Source organism: Neltuma alba, unplaced genomic scaffold (assembly GCF_004799145.2).
Source record: "Neltuma alba isolate B1F8T4 unplaced genomic scaffold, ASM479914v2 tig00004508_pilon, whole genome shotgun sequence".
Lineage (NCBI taxonomy): Eukaryota > Viridiplantae > Streptophyta > Magnoliopsida > Fabales > Fabaceae > Neltuma > Neltuma alba.
The window spans coordinates 209,710-228,150 of NW_021633738.1; the positions used below are offsets into that span (position 1 = coordinate 209,710).

The following is an 18,441-nucleotide window of genomic DNA, read 5'->3' on the forward strand; positions in this document are numbered from 1 at the left end:
TGATCATAACTCATTGATGCTCCAACATATGTTTTAACCCAAAGTGATCAATCTTTATTGCAAAAATTTGTCATTGCAAGTATAATGTCCGTTGTTTGACTGTGCTATTGCCATTAGTTTCTTCCCACATGCTGACTGTGCTTGCGAAATGCCAATGTTAGACACATCAGTCCCAGCAAAATTTTTAGAAGAATTTGGAAGAATAGGTCTACTTCTGTCACTGTTATGGTAGATTTAAGCATCTCAAAAGCTTGATTTGTTTCCTCACTTCACTTGAAAGTTGCACTCTTCAACAAATCTGTCAATGGCATGCGCATGGTTCCATGACTGCTAAAAAAAACCTATATTATCCTGGCATGCCCCAAAAAATCTTCTAAAAATAATAATATGAAATAATCACTTGAAGAAATTATCACTTGAATTCTTTTTTGGATCTGCCCCTACTTCTCGTACAACGTTTAAAAGCGACATACGTAAAGACTTGAACCAAGATGGTATGAGTTGCACTAGAGAAGAGAAAAGAGAGAATCTTTAATGCATCGACTGCAAAAAGAAAACAAGTCCTTATCATATTTATAACTAGTAATAGCAATTACACATCAGATTAGGCTGTTATTCTTAACTTTCTTCCACGTCCCATTCTTTCAAGGCCACACACAAAAATGATTCTGGGGGTAAAAAAAAAAAAAAATCAAAGCAGTTACACCTATGGGATACCAAGTTCACTCATTAGCAACAAAAACTGAAAGAGCAAATAAAGAAGTATCCCTCTTGCTATTCATTTTGGATTATTCCCACAAAAGGACCACGCTCCTATTCTTCAGTTTTCACACGCCCACAAATCAACACAAAAAGATATTATAGCACCAATGAAGCTTTCAGCACTGCATTCCGTCAACAAACGCCTTGATGGTCTTGGTTTTCTCTGCCAAATATAGAGGACATATAGATAATAGAAAACCGTACTCACTCTTCAACCCATCTTCTCCATGAATGTTTCCACAACTGTGCGGCCATTGATTATTTTTGTTGTTCCAATAATCAAATCATACGCCATTCCTTCCTGCTAGGCAATCCGAATTAAGAAATGAGAAGATAAAAATTCCAAGAGAAGCCTCAAACTTGATCTTTAGTCACGGGGATAAGTAGGAAGATAAGGAAAGACTTGTTATCCAATGCAAAACACGCATGGGCTTGCTCAGTTGTGGGAAAAGTTGATATAGAATCATGAAAATTGCAACTGTTTCTAATATATCAGAATTTTAGGGCCCCAAATTATTTTGTATGTTAGTAAGTTCAGTATATATTATATTGTTGGACGAAGAAGTTGTAAGTGGCGTCTACGGTCAAAAACTCCACAGTGAGCACACCAGTTTATAAACAAGAGTTTCTAGTGTTGAAGGGTCTTCTCCAGTTGAATGGGTCATTTGTGTGACGTAATAACCATAACTATGCCTGCGTATGAAGTGTGTCCCCATTATATTCATGCAATTACAAAAACTTCCATGCTAATGCAGCATAAACCCCACACCCCCCCAACCACCGAAAAAAAAAAACCTCCTGCAGCACACCAATAAAAAAAAATTGTAGCACTGAATAATAAGAATCCTGAGATTTATTCACATCAGACTCTGCAAAGATCACAATTGCAAAAGGTCCAGAAAATTATCTGTTATTCCTCGTAGAACCACATGATTAAGCTGAAATAATTTACTAATTTACGAAAAACCCTCACCCATATAGTCCCTAATACGTCGTCCGAATATTAATAAGTGATATATAATAAAGATGCAGCTGCCACTACAAATTTTGGAAGACAAGAAAAGCTGCGCTAATAGCCAAACCAGAATTTATTTACAGGGAAAAAGTATGGGTAACCACACATCATCCGCAGTCCATGCTGCAGATCTAAAACTACACCAATTAACATACCTGGGCACTAAGAAACCGAAGTGCAGAAATTTCTGCAAAGGTAACCCCTCCAACAAAGACCACAAGCACCAGTGAACGCCTTCCATCAGTTACTCTGAAAAATATGGAAAGTGTCATAACAGGGGTGAACAAGCATATTTATTGGTTTCTTCAAGAACGACAAAAATCAGCAAATATATGAACACCAAGAGAAAATGGAAACACAATACTATTCATTTCAATCACTCCATCATACGTCTCCATCATCCCATATTCATAGGCTACTAGGGATTCAAGTCATCTGTCGGATTCTTGATATAGTTGTTTCTTAATAATTTCTACAAACAACTAACTAATCCCGAAGGACTAAACCTAGATAACACCTTTTGTAAAGTAAATCCACCAGTGTCAAATGTTACATTACTCAGGAAGCTAAACAAGAATGTCTACAAATCAATTAAACACACTGAAGACTTTTCTGCTTCAAAGAATTTTCTCAAGGGAACTAGCCTCAACTAAGGTGCTAAGTATGCTCCACAAGTGACTGACAGTGAGTGAAATACAATAAGAATAGCAGGAAATGTATGACATCATCTACTGCTAGAATGTTAAGCTGCAATGATTTGACATAGATGCTGACTACAGATGTAACAAAATAAGTTTCCAGGAATTTATAACATCTTCTGACAATTATAGAAGTACATCTTCTTCTAGGGGTAAAAGAACAGGGGATGCAAAATCCTAGAAAACTAGCACAGATGAATACATACTTAGCTATGTTGGTTGAAGCACCAGACAGAGTGTCATATGATGGGCTGTTTGAGAATCCACCCTGCATGAATAGGCAGAAAATGCAAAACTTAAGTTACAAGAAAGAGAGGCAAGGAATATAGTATTGGCATCACTTGAAATATTCAGCATGAGAACTTGGATATGAACTATGAAGCAAAATTGTATGTCCAGCAAAAGTAGAAACTTTGACAGTTACATCATGGATGCAAGATTTTGAGTAGGAAAACGCACTGACCCTCTTAGTTTCTAAATGAGGTCCGGGCAGCAGCTTCAGAATTTCTTCAACAGGACGCCTTAAATATCAATGATCAAATTTAAATGCTAAGAGAATGTTAATGAACTACTAAGTTTATATTCATCCACCACAGAATTCCCAGAAAATTCGATGCAACCACTTAACTCACAAATATGTCGTTTGAAGTAAAAGCATAGCAATACATGCAATAATGTGACAACTTTAGCATAGATAAAAGCTTAAAAAAAAAAGTATCACATGGCGGGAAACTATTTATAATCTAACAAGCAGCCGCTAAATTTTGAGTAACCAAAATAAAAAGATCATCACTAGTTAGCCTTGTCAGCTTTAAGCAGAAATTTGAGTTCACCCACTACAAGGAGCAATACATGCCAATTTTTATTATTGATAATTATATCACTTTGGACTTCATTACTTCAACATATCTAATGCATAGCTTGGACAATAAGAGCGGTCATAGCAGGTTTATACGCAATTACGTGCTAGGGCATAGGGTATTATTACAATCCGCAGAGCAGAGGTGTACAACAATTTGAATTATACTTGATGGTGTCCACATTGATTCATGTTTGCCTATGCTATCTAACAGTTAGGCATCTATACTAAGCCACGCCCAACAATTAGTTAGGATGGTAAGTTGAATTTTACAGTGCCTATAATTTAAACTTGTTTCGTGTTTAAAGGTAGACAATGATCCAATACAGTGATTTCTCCTGCTCAAAAATAACTAGGGGACATTTATCATTAAGGATTCAAATTTACCATCCAGATCGAATGGCATGGTGGATCAGACGAATACTGAGTGGTGCATATCCAGAGAAGACGTAAGCAATATCATTGGGGCTGCCATATCATTATATCATTTGCAATGTTAGTAAGGAAGAAGAAATAGAAGAAAAATGTGAATATAGAGTGCAAGAATAGTGTTGATAGTGAAGGATTTAAAAAGATAGAGTTGTTGTGAGAATACAACTCCACAAAACAGGCAATATATAAGCTACGTTTTTTTCCCCCAGTATAACACAAGCAAGACAAATTTAAGACCCAAAAGTGCAAGTGCCGTCTTTAATTGCGACAATGCAAATCAACACTGAAATACAATCAGTTCTTCTACTGACAGACCAAAAAGGCATCAATAAATGAAAGTGTCAGAGCTACAAAGGTCACAGTATAAATGATGACGGTTAATTGCAAGAACAAAGGCCCTAGACACTTGCACATCAATCCAACCAATAATCAAGTAAAGCTAATACTGCAACAACAATTAATTTTAAAAAAGAAGAAAGAGGACAGGTAAAGGGAAGAGGAAAGAGTTGTGGTACATAGCAAAAAGGACTCAGAATTAGACCTAGCACAAGATTATTAGGGACTCAAATTGAACAATGTCATCTAATCTGAAAAGGGTTGCCAAAGCATAGGCAAGCTGAGTAAGAAAACAACAAAAATAATTTTGATGGTCTCAATGGAAAGCATTGAACAAATTGTACAGTACGATCCCAGCATAACCTCTGCCATAGCATTCTCCCAGAAGTTTACCCCATTGAAAATGCAGCATATACCTATAAAGGTTCAACACACTACAATTCTACTGCACATCCCTCATCATGTTGACCAAAAACGCAGATCATGGTCACAACTCATGAACTTAACACAAAACAATACAAAATTTAGTCAAACAAATATTACTTCGCTGTGTCAGTGTCATCAACTACAAGCTGTAGAGCACGTTTTACAGTAAACCAGTTGCTTTTTGACTCCTGCAAGGATCATATGCAAAATGAGAGATTAAAAATGTAAACATTTAAATATATTTGCGTTTCAAATAACTCATATACCTGCTTTTTTAGGAGTCCAGATTTCTCTAAATTATTTAGTGTTGCCATATGCTCAAACCCATAGCTGTGAAGTAGTTCTCTCCTGAATTGGAAATACAAAGCAGGCAGACATCTTTAAGTCCTCCCAGAAAGAAAAGAGATATAAAATGCAAAATAGGGGGTTAATCTTATAAGTTAGTGTTGCCATGTGCTCAAACCCATAGCTGTGGCTAGTTCTCTCCTAAATTGGAAGCATAAAATATACAGACATCTTTAAGTCCTCCAAAAAAAAAAAAAAAAGCTATAAAATGAAAAATGGGGGTTAATGTTATAAGTTAAAGAGAGCCAAGATCTAATGTGTCACCAAATGGGGGGGAAAAAAGAGGAAGGCCATATTAAGCATGAAAATCTTGCCTCAAATAGTCAAAATGCTTCTTTGGCAACCCTGAATTAGTAACAGAAAATAATATAAGAAGGCGCAGGACAGTGGTAAGTGGCTCCTGCTTCTGGATCATCTCCTCAATGTACTCAAAGCATCTGCATGTATGAATCGAACAACATAAGTTTCACAGTTTTTAAGTGATGCACTTGCAGCATCCTTTGAAGCATATCACATCAAAAGCAGCAAGACGCTAATCCAGATGAAAACAATAGAAATGACAGTTTTTATAATACCCAAAAAAAAAAAAAAATCTTGTATACAGATCTAAATTCATATGATATAAATTCAGCTAGCATGCCATAAGACATAAAATACATAACATAAATCTATAATCCCACTAGGTGAATAATCATAACTGTAGCTTGAAAGTTTATAATAGCAGAAGAAATGACTGTGATGGGAAACTTTGACAGAACCACGTGTTAATAGCTAGGCAGTAGGTTGGAGAGCCCAAGGTAGGACTAAAGTCTCATGCTTCCAATGTAGGATCTCAAAATTACCTCAGCACTACACAATCCTGGTACAGTGTAGTCCGTCTTAGTAATAGCTTTTTAACCTAGGCTAACCCATTAACAACAATGCACAATTGCAATATAGAAACCTTTTAGAGAGCCGCAGCAAAAAGCCATCTCACAAGACTGGAAAGCCTAAAGACCATATCAATTTCACATAAAATCCTATACGTCCAATATAGGACTCAAGTCCCATACCTTGCAATTGGACTGCAACAGAACCGATATAGCAGGAAACCATTAGTCTTTATCTATTAATAACTCTTAGTAGCGATTAAGATTCAACTCAGTGTATTATTGACCGTAAGAAAAAGCAAAAAAGGAAAATTGAAATGACATATCCCAAAGGCAATGTTAAATCATGTCTCTTTGATGTTAGATTAGTTTCATTAAAGAAAAAAAGGAAAGACTAGGAACTTGGAAGGAGATTTGATTGTGGCTTCCTACTTATCATCTCAAAAGTTCTATTGATACAAGTATCTGCAGTCCACAAAGTTTCCCACACCTTAATATTTGCTATGAAAGAAATTGTAAATACAAAATGTTGCATTCAGCGAAAAGGTCATCAAATTTCATAGTGAGCTGGAGAAATGGAGAAGCATGCATTTATCAAACACAACTCAAATGACATCAAGCAGAACAAGTGCAAAGTCCACATTTTTCAAGCAAATTTTAAATTAGCAAGCACATATAAGTGAGTTCAATATCAAGTTGCTCTCAGTATACATTGGAATAAATATACAACTACTCACATGTCATAACTTTGGGACTCAATTATTGTGTGTTCCATATCAAGCTGCCCAAGAAATGATGGCTTTGATGTGAATTTTGACAAGTGTTGTGCCAGATTTATGTGTCTCTGGAGCAATAATTTAAAGAAAATTATTATTTTAAAAATCACGAGGCAAATCCTATTGATGAAATGTCAAGAACAGTAAAAATAAAAAATCTTACAGTCATTTCTGGCAATGAGTTCAGCTTTCTGACAAAATCCTTCAATTCAGAAACTGTCTGTGTCTGGATATGATGGAGACCATATGTTAAAAACCATTTGTGAATGCCTTTAAATTTTCCCAAACTAATAAAACTAGTATTACTGCAGCAGATAAGGTAAATGCGCTGTCATGAAGTAATCCTGGACTATTCAGGTTCTCATTTGTCAGGCACTTAATGAAAAACTCTTATAATCTAATACAACAACAAAAGCCTCACTTCACGTTATTAGACAATTTGACCACCTGTAGGCAGAAAAAGATATTAAAAAAAAATCTTAAAAAAATCACTAGGAACTTCATGAAAATTCTACATACATGCAAAGTGTATACAGAAAAATCAGCGTCCAAGGATAAACCTATCTACTTACAGTAGTTGTCATCTCTGTGTAGTCCTGCTTCATGGATGTAGCTTTTTGACGCAAAATCTGCAATACAGCTACTAAGAAAATAGAGCTCCAACATATCCAAATATCATATTTCTAATAACCCTTCGACAAACTCTCAAGAATGCACGCACATGCAGGTGCGTCACACAGAGAGAGAGAGAGAGATAGAGGGATTATTAATATATAAAAAAGAAAATGTTTAATGACTCAAAAGGTGGTAAAAATGAAGTAACCTGGACAACAACTTCAAAATTGAGATCCCGTATCTCCTTAAAAAGCTTGTCACTAACGTAAAAATGCAAGTGAATGTAAAACCAATAGATAAGCAAAAGGAAGACAAAATATAGAAAAACAGAAGAATAAAGAAACAGCATTTAAACATGGCCAAAAAGATAATGCTGATGGAGGCATAAGGAACCAGCGGCATTCTTTTTAACCACACTTTATGGAAAATTTTGAGATTTTTGCCAGGTGTTCCATCCATACCCTAAATTCTGATTCAGTTTCTAAGCATTGATATCAAAACCTAAGGATCTCCCTTATTTATATCTGCTGTTGTTCTCTTTTTTGCTTTATTCAGTGACTATTTGGCAGGGTTATACCACAACCCCTCCTTAAGTTATAAGCTTGAAGAGAGTTTATGAGAAAACATGAAATAAAATTTAAAGTTAATTTGGGGGAAAAAATCAATGATCTAGGAAATGCAAAACTTATTTGCGTAACTAACAAAATAAAACAAGTAAAGCGAATAACTTGCCTTGAATTAAGAGGAACTTTCATCTTTTTTCCTTCTTGTTGACCCATAATAGATGAATCAAGCTCCACAGCACCATTGTTGATGTGCAGAAACTACAATGATATGAATTTCCATTAAGCCTACACATACATTTTATCTTGTCTTATTGTGTACCGCTGGATATACAGCTTCACCACAGACTCACACTATGATAGAGTCAACGCTTTTGCTCAGACCTATAAAAGGAAAGTCTAGGGACACTAGAGCTAGAAGGATGACAGTTAGGGTGGCTGTAGACGTTGATGTTTCATTAGGTACTTTTTGTATTGTTCGCTGCTGCTTATATTAGGACCAGCTTTCTTTTGTGGGGGTACGAGGTTTTTCTTTTGATGCGGGTTATACCTGTTGGGACTGGTTCTCACGAGAGGCCAGTAGGACCTTGCTCCGGCTTGGTTAGTTATTTGCATATTCAGTTAGCTATTGTGAGGGCATAGGATTTTTGAACTGAATCACCGCTGGAACATTTGTAGCTCTGATTCAGATATTTTGATTTAATACCAAAAATCTCAGCATTTCCCTTTTACTTGCCTGCGTATCTTTTATATTTTGATTTGTTACTGGTGTTCTCTGGGAAAAACCTATCATTTGGTATCAGAGCGGTGAGAATCCCGGGCAACAGCAATGGAGAATGAGGTGCAGGAACTGAAAGAAACGGTAGCAAACCTGTCCAGGAGAGTGGACGACTTAACCGGCGGCATAAACGTCATTAGAGAAGTAGTGTTAAGGTTGGAGTCAGCCGGCAGAAAAACAAAGAATGCCGCTGAATCCCGCGTCCAAGGGGCCGAGGAACCGTCATCAGAGGACGACACAGCCAGTATGGGAGGTGGGGACAAAGATACCAGGAGGCATAGACGACTGGAGTTACCCCTGTTCGCTGGAGAAGACCCTCTCGGCTGGTTTTTCAGAGTCGAAAGATATTTCAACGTCAATGCTATAGCTGAGAATGAGAAGTTAGAAGCAGCCATCGTATGCCTGGAGGGAAAGGCATTAAACTGGTACCAATGGGTGGAAACACGGACACCTATTAGGAGCTGGGCAGAGTTCAAGAGGGAGTTGGTGCGTCGATTTCACTCAGCACATAAAGGAGGGATATATGAGATGCTCTTTTCGGTAAGACAGGAACGTTCGGTGCTGGAATATGTTGAGGAATTTGAGCGCCATGCTGCTCAACTCAAGGAGGCGTCCGAGGAATGCTTGATAGGGGCTTTCCGGAACGGACTCAAGGCGGACATTAGGGCGGAACTCCGATTAACTCATGCCTCAACACTTAGAGAAATAATGGAATGGGCGCTGCGCATTGAGGAGAAAAACGCAATACTGGAAGATGATAAATGGGCTAGGGCAAATCGGGCTCAACGTTTCTCTAATGGGCCCAAACCTGGATTGACCCAAACCCACTTCCCTCGGGTCTCTCATGTGCCGGAGCATGCCAGAGGAATTGCCACTTACTCGGCACACACAGACACCACGAAAAAGACGGAGCTCAAAACAGGGGAGGCACGGACCAGTCAAAGCGCTACTGGGTCTGCAGCAAGCAAACGGAACAGCTCATTCAAGCGCCTACCCGACTCGGAAATTGCAAGGAGAAGGGAGCAGGGGTTGTGTTTCAAATGTGGTGAAAATTATAGCCCCACGCACACTTGCAAGAACAAACAGCTGCAGGTGATGATTGTTGATTCGGACGAAATATTCAAAGAGGCGTTGCAGGAGTTTGAAGTCGAGGAGGAAGAGGAGAGAGAGGAAGGGTCAGCACCAGCAATGGAGCTTTCCATGAACTCCATTGCAGGCTTGAACAGCAACCACACGATGAAGGTCAAGGGCGAAATGGGGGTCCACGAACTGGTGATACTGATCGATAGCGGAGCCACGCACAACTTTATTTCAGAGGAATTCCTGAGCAGAGCTCGGTTACCCACTGAAGAAGTCGCGGCATACACAATCACTGTAGGAGACGGCTATCATTTCACGCGCAACTTGAAGTGCTCCAACGTAAAGATGGCCCTCCAAGGCATTGAGTTGAATCAAACCTTCTACCCTTTTCCATTAGGGGGTGTAGATGCGGTATTGGGAGTGGAATGGTTGAAATCTCTGGGGGAGGTTCGCATGAATTGGAGCCAGTTGACGATGAAGATAGGCGAAAAAGGCAATCAAATTTGCCTGAAGGGGGATCCTACGCTAACCAAGGCTCAAGTTTCCTTCAAGGCACTACTCAGATCGATTCAAAAGCAGGGAGAGGCTTTCCTGATTGAGTTTAATGGGCTTTCAGGGGAGGACAGCGAGGAAATTGATGTTCAAATACCGGAGATTCAGAATTTACTGAATCAACATGCCCCTGTTTGTAGGCCAGCCACCGGGTTACCTCCCGCACGGTTCAGAGATCACGCCATAGTCATTAAACCAGGTGAGCAACCCCCCAATATTAGACCCTATCGGTATCCCCATGCCCAGAAAAATGAGATAGAGAATTTAGTAAAGGATATGTTAAAAGCCGGGATTATTCAGCCCAGTCAGAGCCCGTATTCCAGTCCAGTGCTGCTAGTTAAGAAGAAGGATGGAAGTTGGAGATTTTGCGTGGACTATAGAGCGCTGAACAAGATTACGATACCTGATAAATTCCCAATTCCTGCCATTGATGAGCTACTGGACGAACTCAAAGGGGCTACAGTGTTTACTAAACTAGACCTCAAATCTGGATATCATCAGATTCGCATTAAATCTGGAGATGAGCCCAAGACAGCGTTTCGAACACATGAAGGGCATTATGAATTCAAGGTTATGCCATTTGGGTTAACCAACGCTCCGTCAACCTTCCAAGCATTGATGAATGAGGTATTCCGAGATTATTTGAGAAAATTTGTACTTGTGTTCTTTGATGATATATTAGTATATAGCTGTGATTTAACCACTCACCTCAAGCATTTGGAGGCTGTTTTTTCTGTATTGGGGAAGAACCAGCTGGTTATCAATCTTAAGAAATGCATTTTTGCTCAACCCAAAGTGGAGTATCTCGGCCATATTATATCCCGGGAAGGAGTACAGGCTGATCCGAGTAAGATAGAAAGTATGGTGCAGTGGCCGACACCCCGAAACATCAAGCAATTGAGAGGATTTTTGGGGCTTACAGGGTATTACAGGCGGTTTGTGAAGAATTATGGGAAGATAGCCAGCCCACTCACCGATTTGCTTAAAAAGGATGCTTTCAAATGGTCAAATGCCGCTAGTGAAGCCTTTGAAGCACTCAAAACAGCAATGACCTCACTGCCTGTATTGGCGTTGCCAGACTTTTCTGAGCCGTTTGAACTGGAAACCGACGCGTCGGGGACAGGTGTAGGGGCTGTGCTGATGCAGAAGGGCAAGCCCATTGCCTATTTCAGCCAGAAATTATCACAGCGGGCCCAAAGCTGTTCGGTATATGAGCGGGAACTCATGGCTATTGTCCTGGCAGTTCGAAAGTGGCGCCATTACTTATGGGGGCAAAAATTCATCATCCGGACTGATCAAAAGGCATTGAAATTCCTACTGGAGCAGAGGATTGTGGAAGAAAACCAACAACGATGGGTCTCTAAACTCATGGGATTCAATTTTGAGATCTTGTACAAACCTGGAAAAGAGAATAGAGCTGCAGATGCTCTCTCAAGGAAGGAGGAGAACGCTGCCATGTTTGGATTATCCTGGTGGCAGCAAGATGACATTGAAGAATGGGAACGGGAAGTCCAAGCTGATCCTAAACTCAACCGGATAATGCAGCAACTAATCACCAAAGCTGGGCCAGTCGATGGGTATAGTTTAAGGAATGGATGCCTACATCATAAAGGGCGTCTTGTGCTCCCTAAGGCCTCCGCTAGGATTCCACTGTTACTGAAAGAATTCCATGACTCTCCGGTGGGAGGTCATTCGGGGTCTTTACGAACCTACAAGCGACTGTCCAGCGTGGTCTATTGGGAAGGCATGAGAAAAGACATTCAACGATATGTGTCTTGCTGTGATGTGTGCCAAAAAAATAAATACTTAACCCAATCCCCAGCAGGATTGCTACAGCCACTTCCCATTCCACAACAAATATGGGAAGATATCAGTATGGACTTCATCACAGGGCTCCCTAAGGCTAAAAGGTATGATACCATCCTGGTGGTAGTTGATAGGCTCACAAAGTATGCCCACTTCCTAGCCCTCTCCCATCCCTTCACTGCAAAAGATGTTGCTGAAAGGTTTACGCAAGAGATTGTCAAGCTACATGGATTCCCTAAGACTATTGTGTCAGATAGGGACCGGGTTTTTATTAGTCAATTCTGGAGAGAGATGTTTAAACAAGCTGGAACTCAACTTTGCCTTAGCTCTGCCTACCATCCTGAGAGTGATGGCCAAACTGAAGTGCTGAATCGGGGGTTGGAAACTTATCTTCGTTGTTTTGTGAATGAAAAACCAAAGCAGTGGCTTTCATGGTTGTCTTGGGCGGAGTACTGGTACAATACCTCATACCACAGTGCCGCAGGGATGACCCCATTCAAAGCTGTCTATGGGAGAGAACCACCAACTTTTTTCAAGCTGCATGAAGAACCCTCTCAAATCGAGGCAGTCAATGAACAAATTCAAGACAGAAATCACATCATTACTATTCTCAAGGAAAATCTCAGCAAAGCTCAGGCACAAATGAGGGAGCAAGCTAACAAGCACCGCCGGGACGTCCAGTTAGAAACTGGTGACTTGGTATATGTGAAAATCAAGCCTTACAGATTGAAGACACTTGCGAAGAGGCTTAATGAGAAACTCAGCCCTCGTTTCTATGGACCATTCAAGATAATAGAAAGGGTCGGAAAGGTAGCTTACAGGTTGGAGTTACCCCCTACAGCAAGAATCCATCCAGTCTTCCATATTTCCCAGCTTAAAAAATCGGTCAACTCCACAGCACTGTCTTCCACTATCCCCACAGCCCTATCTAACACGTGGGAGCTCCAGGTTCAGCCTCAAGATATTTGCAAGGTGCGCAAGCTCACAAATGGTCACCTGGAAGTGCTGGTCCAATGGAAAGATCTACCAGAATTTGAGAACTCTTGGGAAGAGGCTGACACTATTGCCAAACAATTCCCAAACTTTCCCCTTGAGGACAAGGTGAAGCTTTTAGGGGAGGGTAATGATAGAGTCAACGCTTTTGCTCAGACCTATAAAAGGAAAGTCTAGGGACACTAGAGCTAGAAGGATGACAGTTAGGGGGCTGTAGACGTTGATGTTTCATTAGGTACTTTTTGTATTGTTCGCTGCTGCTTATATTAGGACCAGCTTTCTTTGTGGGGGTACGAGGTTTTTCTTTTGATGCGGGTTATACCTGTTGGGACTGGTTCTCACGAGAGGCCAGTAGGACCTTGCTCCGGCTTGGTTAGTTATTTGCATATTCAGTAGCTATTGTGAGGGCATAGGATTTTTGAACTGAATCACCGCTGGAACATTTGTAGCTCTGATTCAGATATTTTGATTTAATACCAAAAATCTCAGCATTTCCCTTTTACTTGCCTGCGTATCTTTTATATTTTGATTTGTTACTGGTGTTCTCTGGGAAAAACCTATCACACTAAAATTTCAAATAGAAGGGGCATGAAGCTTATGTATTGTCCAGAAATCCTTGCTGAAATTATGACATATGCCAAAAACCCATGTTTTGATCCATAATATCATAAACAAATTAAATTTCTTTTCACATAGGTACACACGCACACAACACCAAGCATGTTTAAAGAAAATTCTAAGGAAAAGACCCAATCGGATGACAAAATAACAAAATCTTTTGTGCAATAGTTGCTCATTTAAAAAGATATAGTCTGCTTCTGAGTTAACTTGCCTCGTCAACAAGCCCCTCATATGTTAACTGAGAACACAAAGGAGTAACCATGTCCACCTGCATCAAAAAGTAATCAGTTTCAATGACCAATCAACCTTTTATGCAAACATCAACTGTATCTGGCATAACAAGAACTCTAAAGGAGACATAAACAATGGCATAGAAAATAAACCCAAAGCATAAAATATATGTGCAATAATATTCAATTTTCAAATTTAGCAGCTTCAAAAAAGAATCTTGAATTAATTACTCTTCACAGACATCATGAAGAAATAGCCCTTAAACTAAAAATAAGTGAACTGAGTTACAATTCAAATGGTATGTAATAAAAAAAGAACTAAATTCATGAAAAACTAATATTAAGTGAACATAAGCTTAAACATCAAATCTCAACATTCACATGCTTTAAATATTCGAGTCTTCAGTAGACTGAACTGTCGATTTCACATTGACATATACTTCATTCCCCTGTTTTTCAATAATTCTTTACTAAAGGGAGAAAGAAAGTGTAAGAGCCTTTGCAAATGAAATCATAGCATCAACCTTATCACCACTTTCTATCCATAATCACTCAAACCTCAGTATCATCCTTACCACACTCATTTGCAAACATATGTCCATAATCATTCAAAACCTTAGTATCATCCTCACCAACTACTCAGTTTTTCTTTTCCGAAATTCCTCCCTCGCATTTTTAGTTCTTTTCTACATCATTTTGGCGTCAAGCCCAGCTTACACTCCATCTAATCTTATGTCAGGGTTCGTTATCCCAATAGATGTCAGAATTTCAATGGGCGATTATGTTGTATATAGGAGAAGCGATGAAATAGACTACCATACACATACATAATTTGGCTTACCTAATGTCATATGAATATCTAAGATGATATGGTGAAAAGGACTTACCTCCCTATCTAAGAGGATAAGAGTATTTATCTCTGGCACAAGCATCTGTACAAACAATAACGCAAGTGAATAGTTATAAGAAGCACTTTCATCAAGATCTCATAACTTTGTCGTCTTTGTTATCAACAATGCTAAGTAGTTTGAAGAGAAGCAGAGTAATGCAAAGTTACATCGGGTGAGCTAACTGGTTCCTCAGCTTGCATGCGGTTTAGAATGTCTGCTACACGCACAGATGCTTTCCCTTTTGCCCTCACATTTCGTATCAATCCAAAAGAAAACTGTAAAATATAGTGAAAGCATCACAGCTATGATAATATTTATATCAGAGAATATACAGACCAAATAATCGTATGAGATTTCATATTTGCGATGATATTCATAGAAAAGGAATTCTATTGATATATCCCCACTAATTATTCTTAAGTTGCATTATTACAAATCTATATAAATACTAATGTAATCTAAAACCTCAAGTTTGTGAATAGCTTTTGCAATATGCCAAAGTGAGCTTGTATCACCATCCACCAGGCATTCCTACCACAAAGAGATGGAAAAATAGAATAAGCCATTAGTCAATAGAAATAATAAGTACAAGCCAAGTCATGGCCAAGAAAACAAGCTAAAATAGATACGAGTCCCAATGGATATGTGTAACTACAGCAACATCAACCATACTTTGTAAGCAAGGTCTAGTTCAAACGAGAGCAAATCATCATCCATTGGTACAAGATACAGGGGATATTCCCCTATTGACATCATGTGATGTACTTTCTCTTCTTCAAGAACCTGCATGACAAAAATGATGAATTATATTGTATGCATAAAGAAACGTATTAATAAAAGGGACTTAGAGCAAGGAGAATGGATAAATTTCCCCTAAAAAAGAACTTACTTTCTCACAAACTACAGTGCGGCGAGGGACAAAATAAACATGATACTCTCTTTGCAGTCCTTTTGATACGTCATTGTTAACATTTGAACATATAAATTTCATCAAATTAGGCTGAGAGCGCACAAGGTAAACTATTTTGCTGCAGTCAGTTTGAACTGGCTCAGCTGAAAGATGCCGTAATTCAGCCCCAAGCTCCTGTTTAAATAGTTAAATAAGACCACTCAATATCATCAGAAACTAAATAAACTGCTTGTTGGGCAAAAAACCAAGATGAAAAATAAAAAAATGAATTCACTGAATTAGCAAGAGGGAAAAAAATTAATTTTTGATGGAGAGCATATTGTCACTCCTCTCTTCTTCTTCTTCTTCTTGTTTAATATAAAAAAGATAGCTATAGAATGATATTGTCCAGGATTAATTTTACTAATATCACCATAACCTTAGTCCCAAAAAAGACCTCAAAGGAAAGAGTAGTTTTAGGATAAGTGCCTTCAGAATTGATGTCTGTATAATTAAGGAGAGAGATCCCCCGAGCTTCGGATCGATTACCAAGCACTTTTTTCCTCGAACCTGCGAGCACTCCAAGTCAATTTATGAAACATTCATAAAGTCAAAATTTAGTAACTTTACCATATGCAAGCAAGAAAATCAAGTAGAATACTTGCATATGAAGTTATAGTGCAGAACGGAACTCAGAATTCCTTAGTTACATCTTTTTAAGCCATGGTAAGTAAGCCGAAATAAAAATTTTATTTTTCTATGGTTCATATTTCCATTTTTGTGAAATGAATAAATGGCGGGGATTAAAAACAAAGCACTTACATTCTTGAGGATATTGATGAGCTCCTTTTGAGATTGTTCCCTGAAATAAGCAAAAAAGGGAGACACAATGTCAACATTGCATTTGAAGACATACACTTCATAACGATCACAGAGCATTGGTTCTTACCTAACGGATGTGAGATTGACAGGAGCATTGTCGAGGTTGGGAATTTGAGCCATTGAGAACGATAATAATTCTCAGCGAATCCAGGAAGTTTCGTTGGAACTTATGTTCTCAGCAAAGCGGAAATCCGAAAGGATAATTCAGGCTCGACGCGTCCATGAGCATGGAGCTAGATGATCCTTGAATTGAACCTGCCAGAAGGCTTCGAGATTTCCAGGGAAGTTTGCAGTCAGTGAGATCAGTTTAGAGAAGTGAAAACGCAGCAGTAGCTTCTCATAATTTCATTAGCACGATAAGCAGAGGAAATGGTGTGTTCTGTGTTGGCAGGGAAAATAGGCTGGGAAGTTACATTACACTGCATTTAGTTTGAGAATATTAATAAAAGGGAAAATCACAAAAAAAATACCATAAAATTTAAAAACTTACAGATAAAGACCCATTCACAAAATTTTTTATCAAAACCTATGCTGTTATTTAGGGGAGTGCATGGTGTTACAATGTTATTATCAAAACCCATACTAATATTGTAACAAGTCCTTATTTGTAATTTTTCAAATTTCACAATCTTTTTTTGTGATTTTCTCGTAATAAAATTTGTTAAGTTAATTATTTATAAGTAATAAGTATTATTTTTCTTAAAATATCTTATTAATTATATGTATTAGTTAGAACTACTATTTGACAGAATTTTTAATATATATAATTATTACAAAAACTATTAATAGATAAATATAAGAGACAAAATAAACTAGAATTTTACATTTAGAATCAGATTGAAGTTAAAATGAATCTTATATTAAAGATTAATATATCTATAACTCATAAATATATATAATAACTAATAAATTCCAGCGGCGAAGGGAAAAAAAAAAAAGCAACAACTTATGAGCAAGGGCATTTTATACATTGGTATATATATTTAAAAACTTTTAAAATGATATTTTAATTTTTATTTTCAATATTATATTGTTTATTAAAATCTATTTTTATATGACTGTGATAAATGATTTTGTGTGTGTGCGCGCTCTGTGCAAATTTTGAATTTTAATCGTCCATAATTAAATTTCAAAAAAATTAAGAATAATAAAAAATTCTTATACGAATTAAAAAATTAATCATCTTAATATTAAAATTCTAAAATTTCAGGATCGAATCAAGTTAAAACTATAAGAATTAAAAAATTAATTATCTCAATAATAAAATTGTAAAATCTCCAAGAATGAAAATTTAAGATGATGTTCCTTCCACGAAGTTAAGCGAATGCCAACACATAATTGATTACTTCAAACAAAAACTTTTAATAATCTCTTAAACAAATATCATTTGCGAACTTGTCTTTGGTAATGCCAAGAACGATGAATCCTCTCTATCAAAGTACTCTATATTTTAACATATTCCCTTCTTTTATTTAGATAATTTAACACCCTCTCCCCTACATCCATCGTCACTACCATCCCTGTTTTGATAATATGAGATATAAACCACACAAACTTTATAAGAGGTGGTGGGAGGTGTCAGCTCTTAGCTATTTTAATATATGTTGATTGATGGAAAAAGAGAGAGATAACCTCGTTAAATAAATATTAATGTGATTTTATTTCAATTTGGATGTGAAAAATTATAAACTTTCATTGCAGACTAAAGAATCAAAGTGAAATTATGTTTTGATGACAAATGACCAATCCATATGTAAATTTTGTTATTATTAGTTAGGAAAATTAATTTAGAGGTCTTTATAGTTTCCTTTTATTTTAAATAATAAGAATTCTAAATGGTGTTAATTTTTATTTAATAGTTTTAAAAGGGAGTAATAGGTCTAATAACACTACGTCCAAATTAATTTTGCCTTGTTAGACGTTCAAATATATATCCATATCAGTAAACTTATTCATAAAATTTCTTTTATAACAAAACATGTGATTTTATAAATTGAAAATTTTCGTACAAGTTTTGCTATTGC

The 18,441-nt window shown here is 37.5% G+C and overlaps 1 protein-coding gene across 2 annotated transcripts; it reads right to left on the bottom strand.

Annotated features, from left to right (window-relative positions):
* Positions 1 to 544: 544 nt before the first annotated feature.
* Positions 545 to 16,762, bottom strand: LOC114745000 (vacuolar protein-sorting-associated protein 33 homolog). Of its 2 annotated transcripts, XM_028933142.1 has the most exons (22): positions 16,485 to 16,762; positions 16,358 to 16,397; positions 16,025 to 16,105; positions 15,536 to 15,730; positions 15,319 to 15,429; positions 15,112 to 15,177; positions 14,814 to 14,921; positions 14,644 to 14,688; positions 13,738 to 13,794; positions 7,866 to 7,957; positions 7,342 to 7,393; positions 7,091 to 7,147; positions 6,682 to 6,744; positions 6,480 to 6,586; positions 5,188 to 5,310; positions 4,795 to 4,876; positions 4,646 to 4,716; positions 3,722 to 3,802; positions 2,939 to 2,996; positions 2,682 to 2,743; positions 1,933 to 2,026; positions 545 to 1,063 (listed from the first exon to the last, which is right to left on the bottom strand). In XM_028933142.1, the coding sequence occupies exons 1-22, from the start codon at positions 16,535 to 16,537 to the stop codon at positions 974 to 976; spliced, it is 1,788 nt and encodes a 595-aa protein (XP_028788975.1). In that variant the 5' UTR covers positions 16,538 to 16,762; the 3' UTR covers positions 545 to 973. The 2 variants fall into 2 exon arrangements, with proteins under 2 accessions (XP_028788975.1, XP_028788976.1); XM_028933143.1 differs by lacking the exon at positions 16,358 to 16,397 and having other exon boundaries at positions 15,975 to 16,105.
* Between the last annotated feature and the right edge of the window lie 1,679 nt (positions 16,763 to 18,441).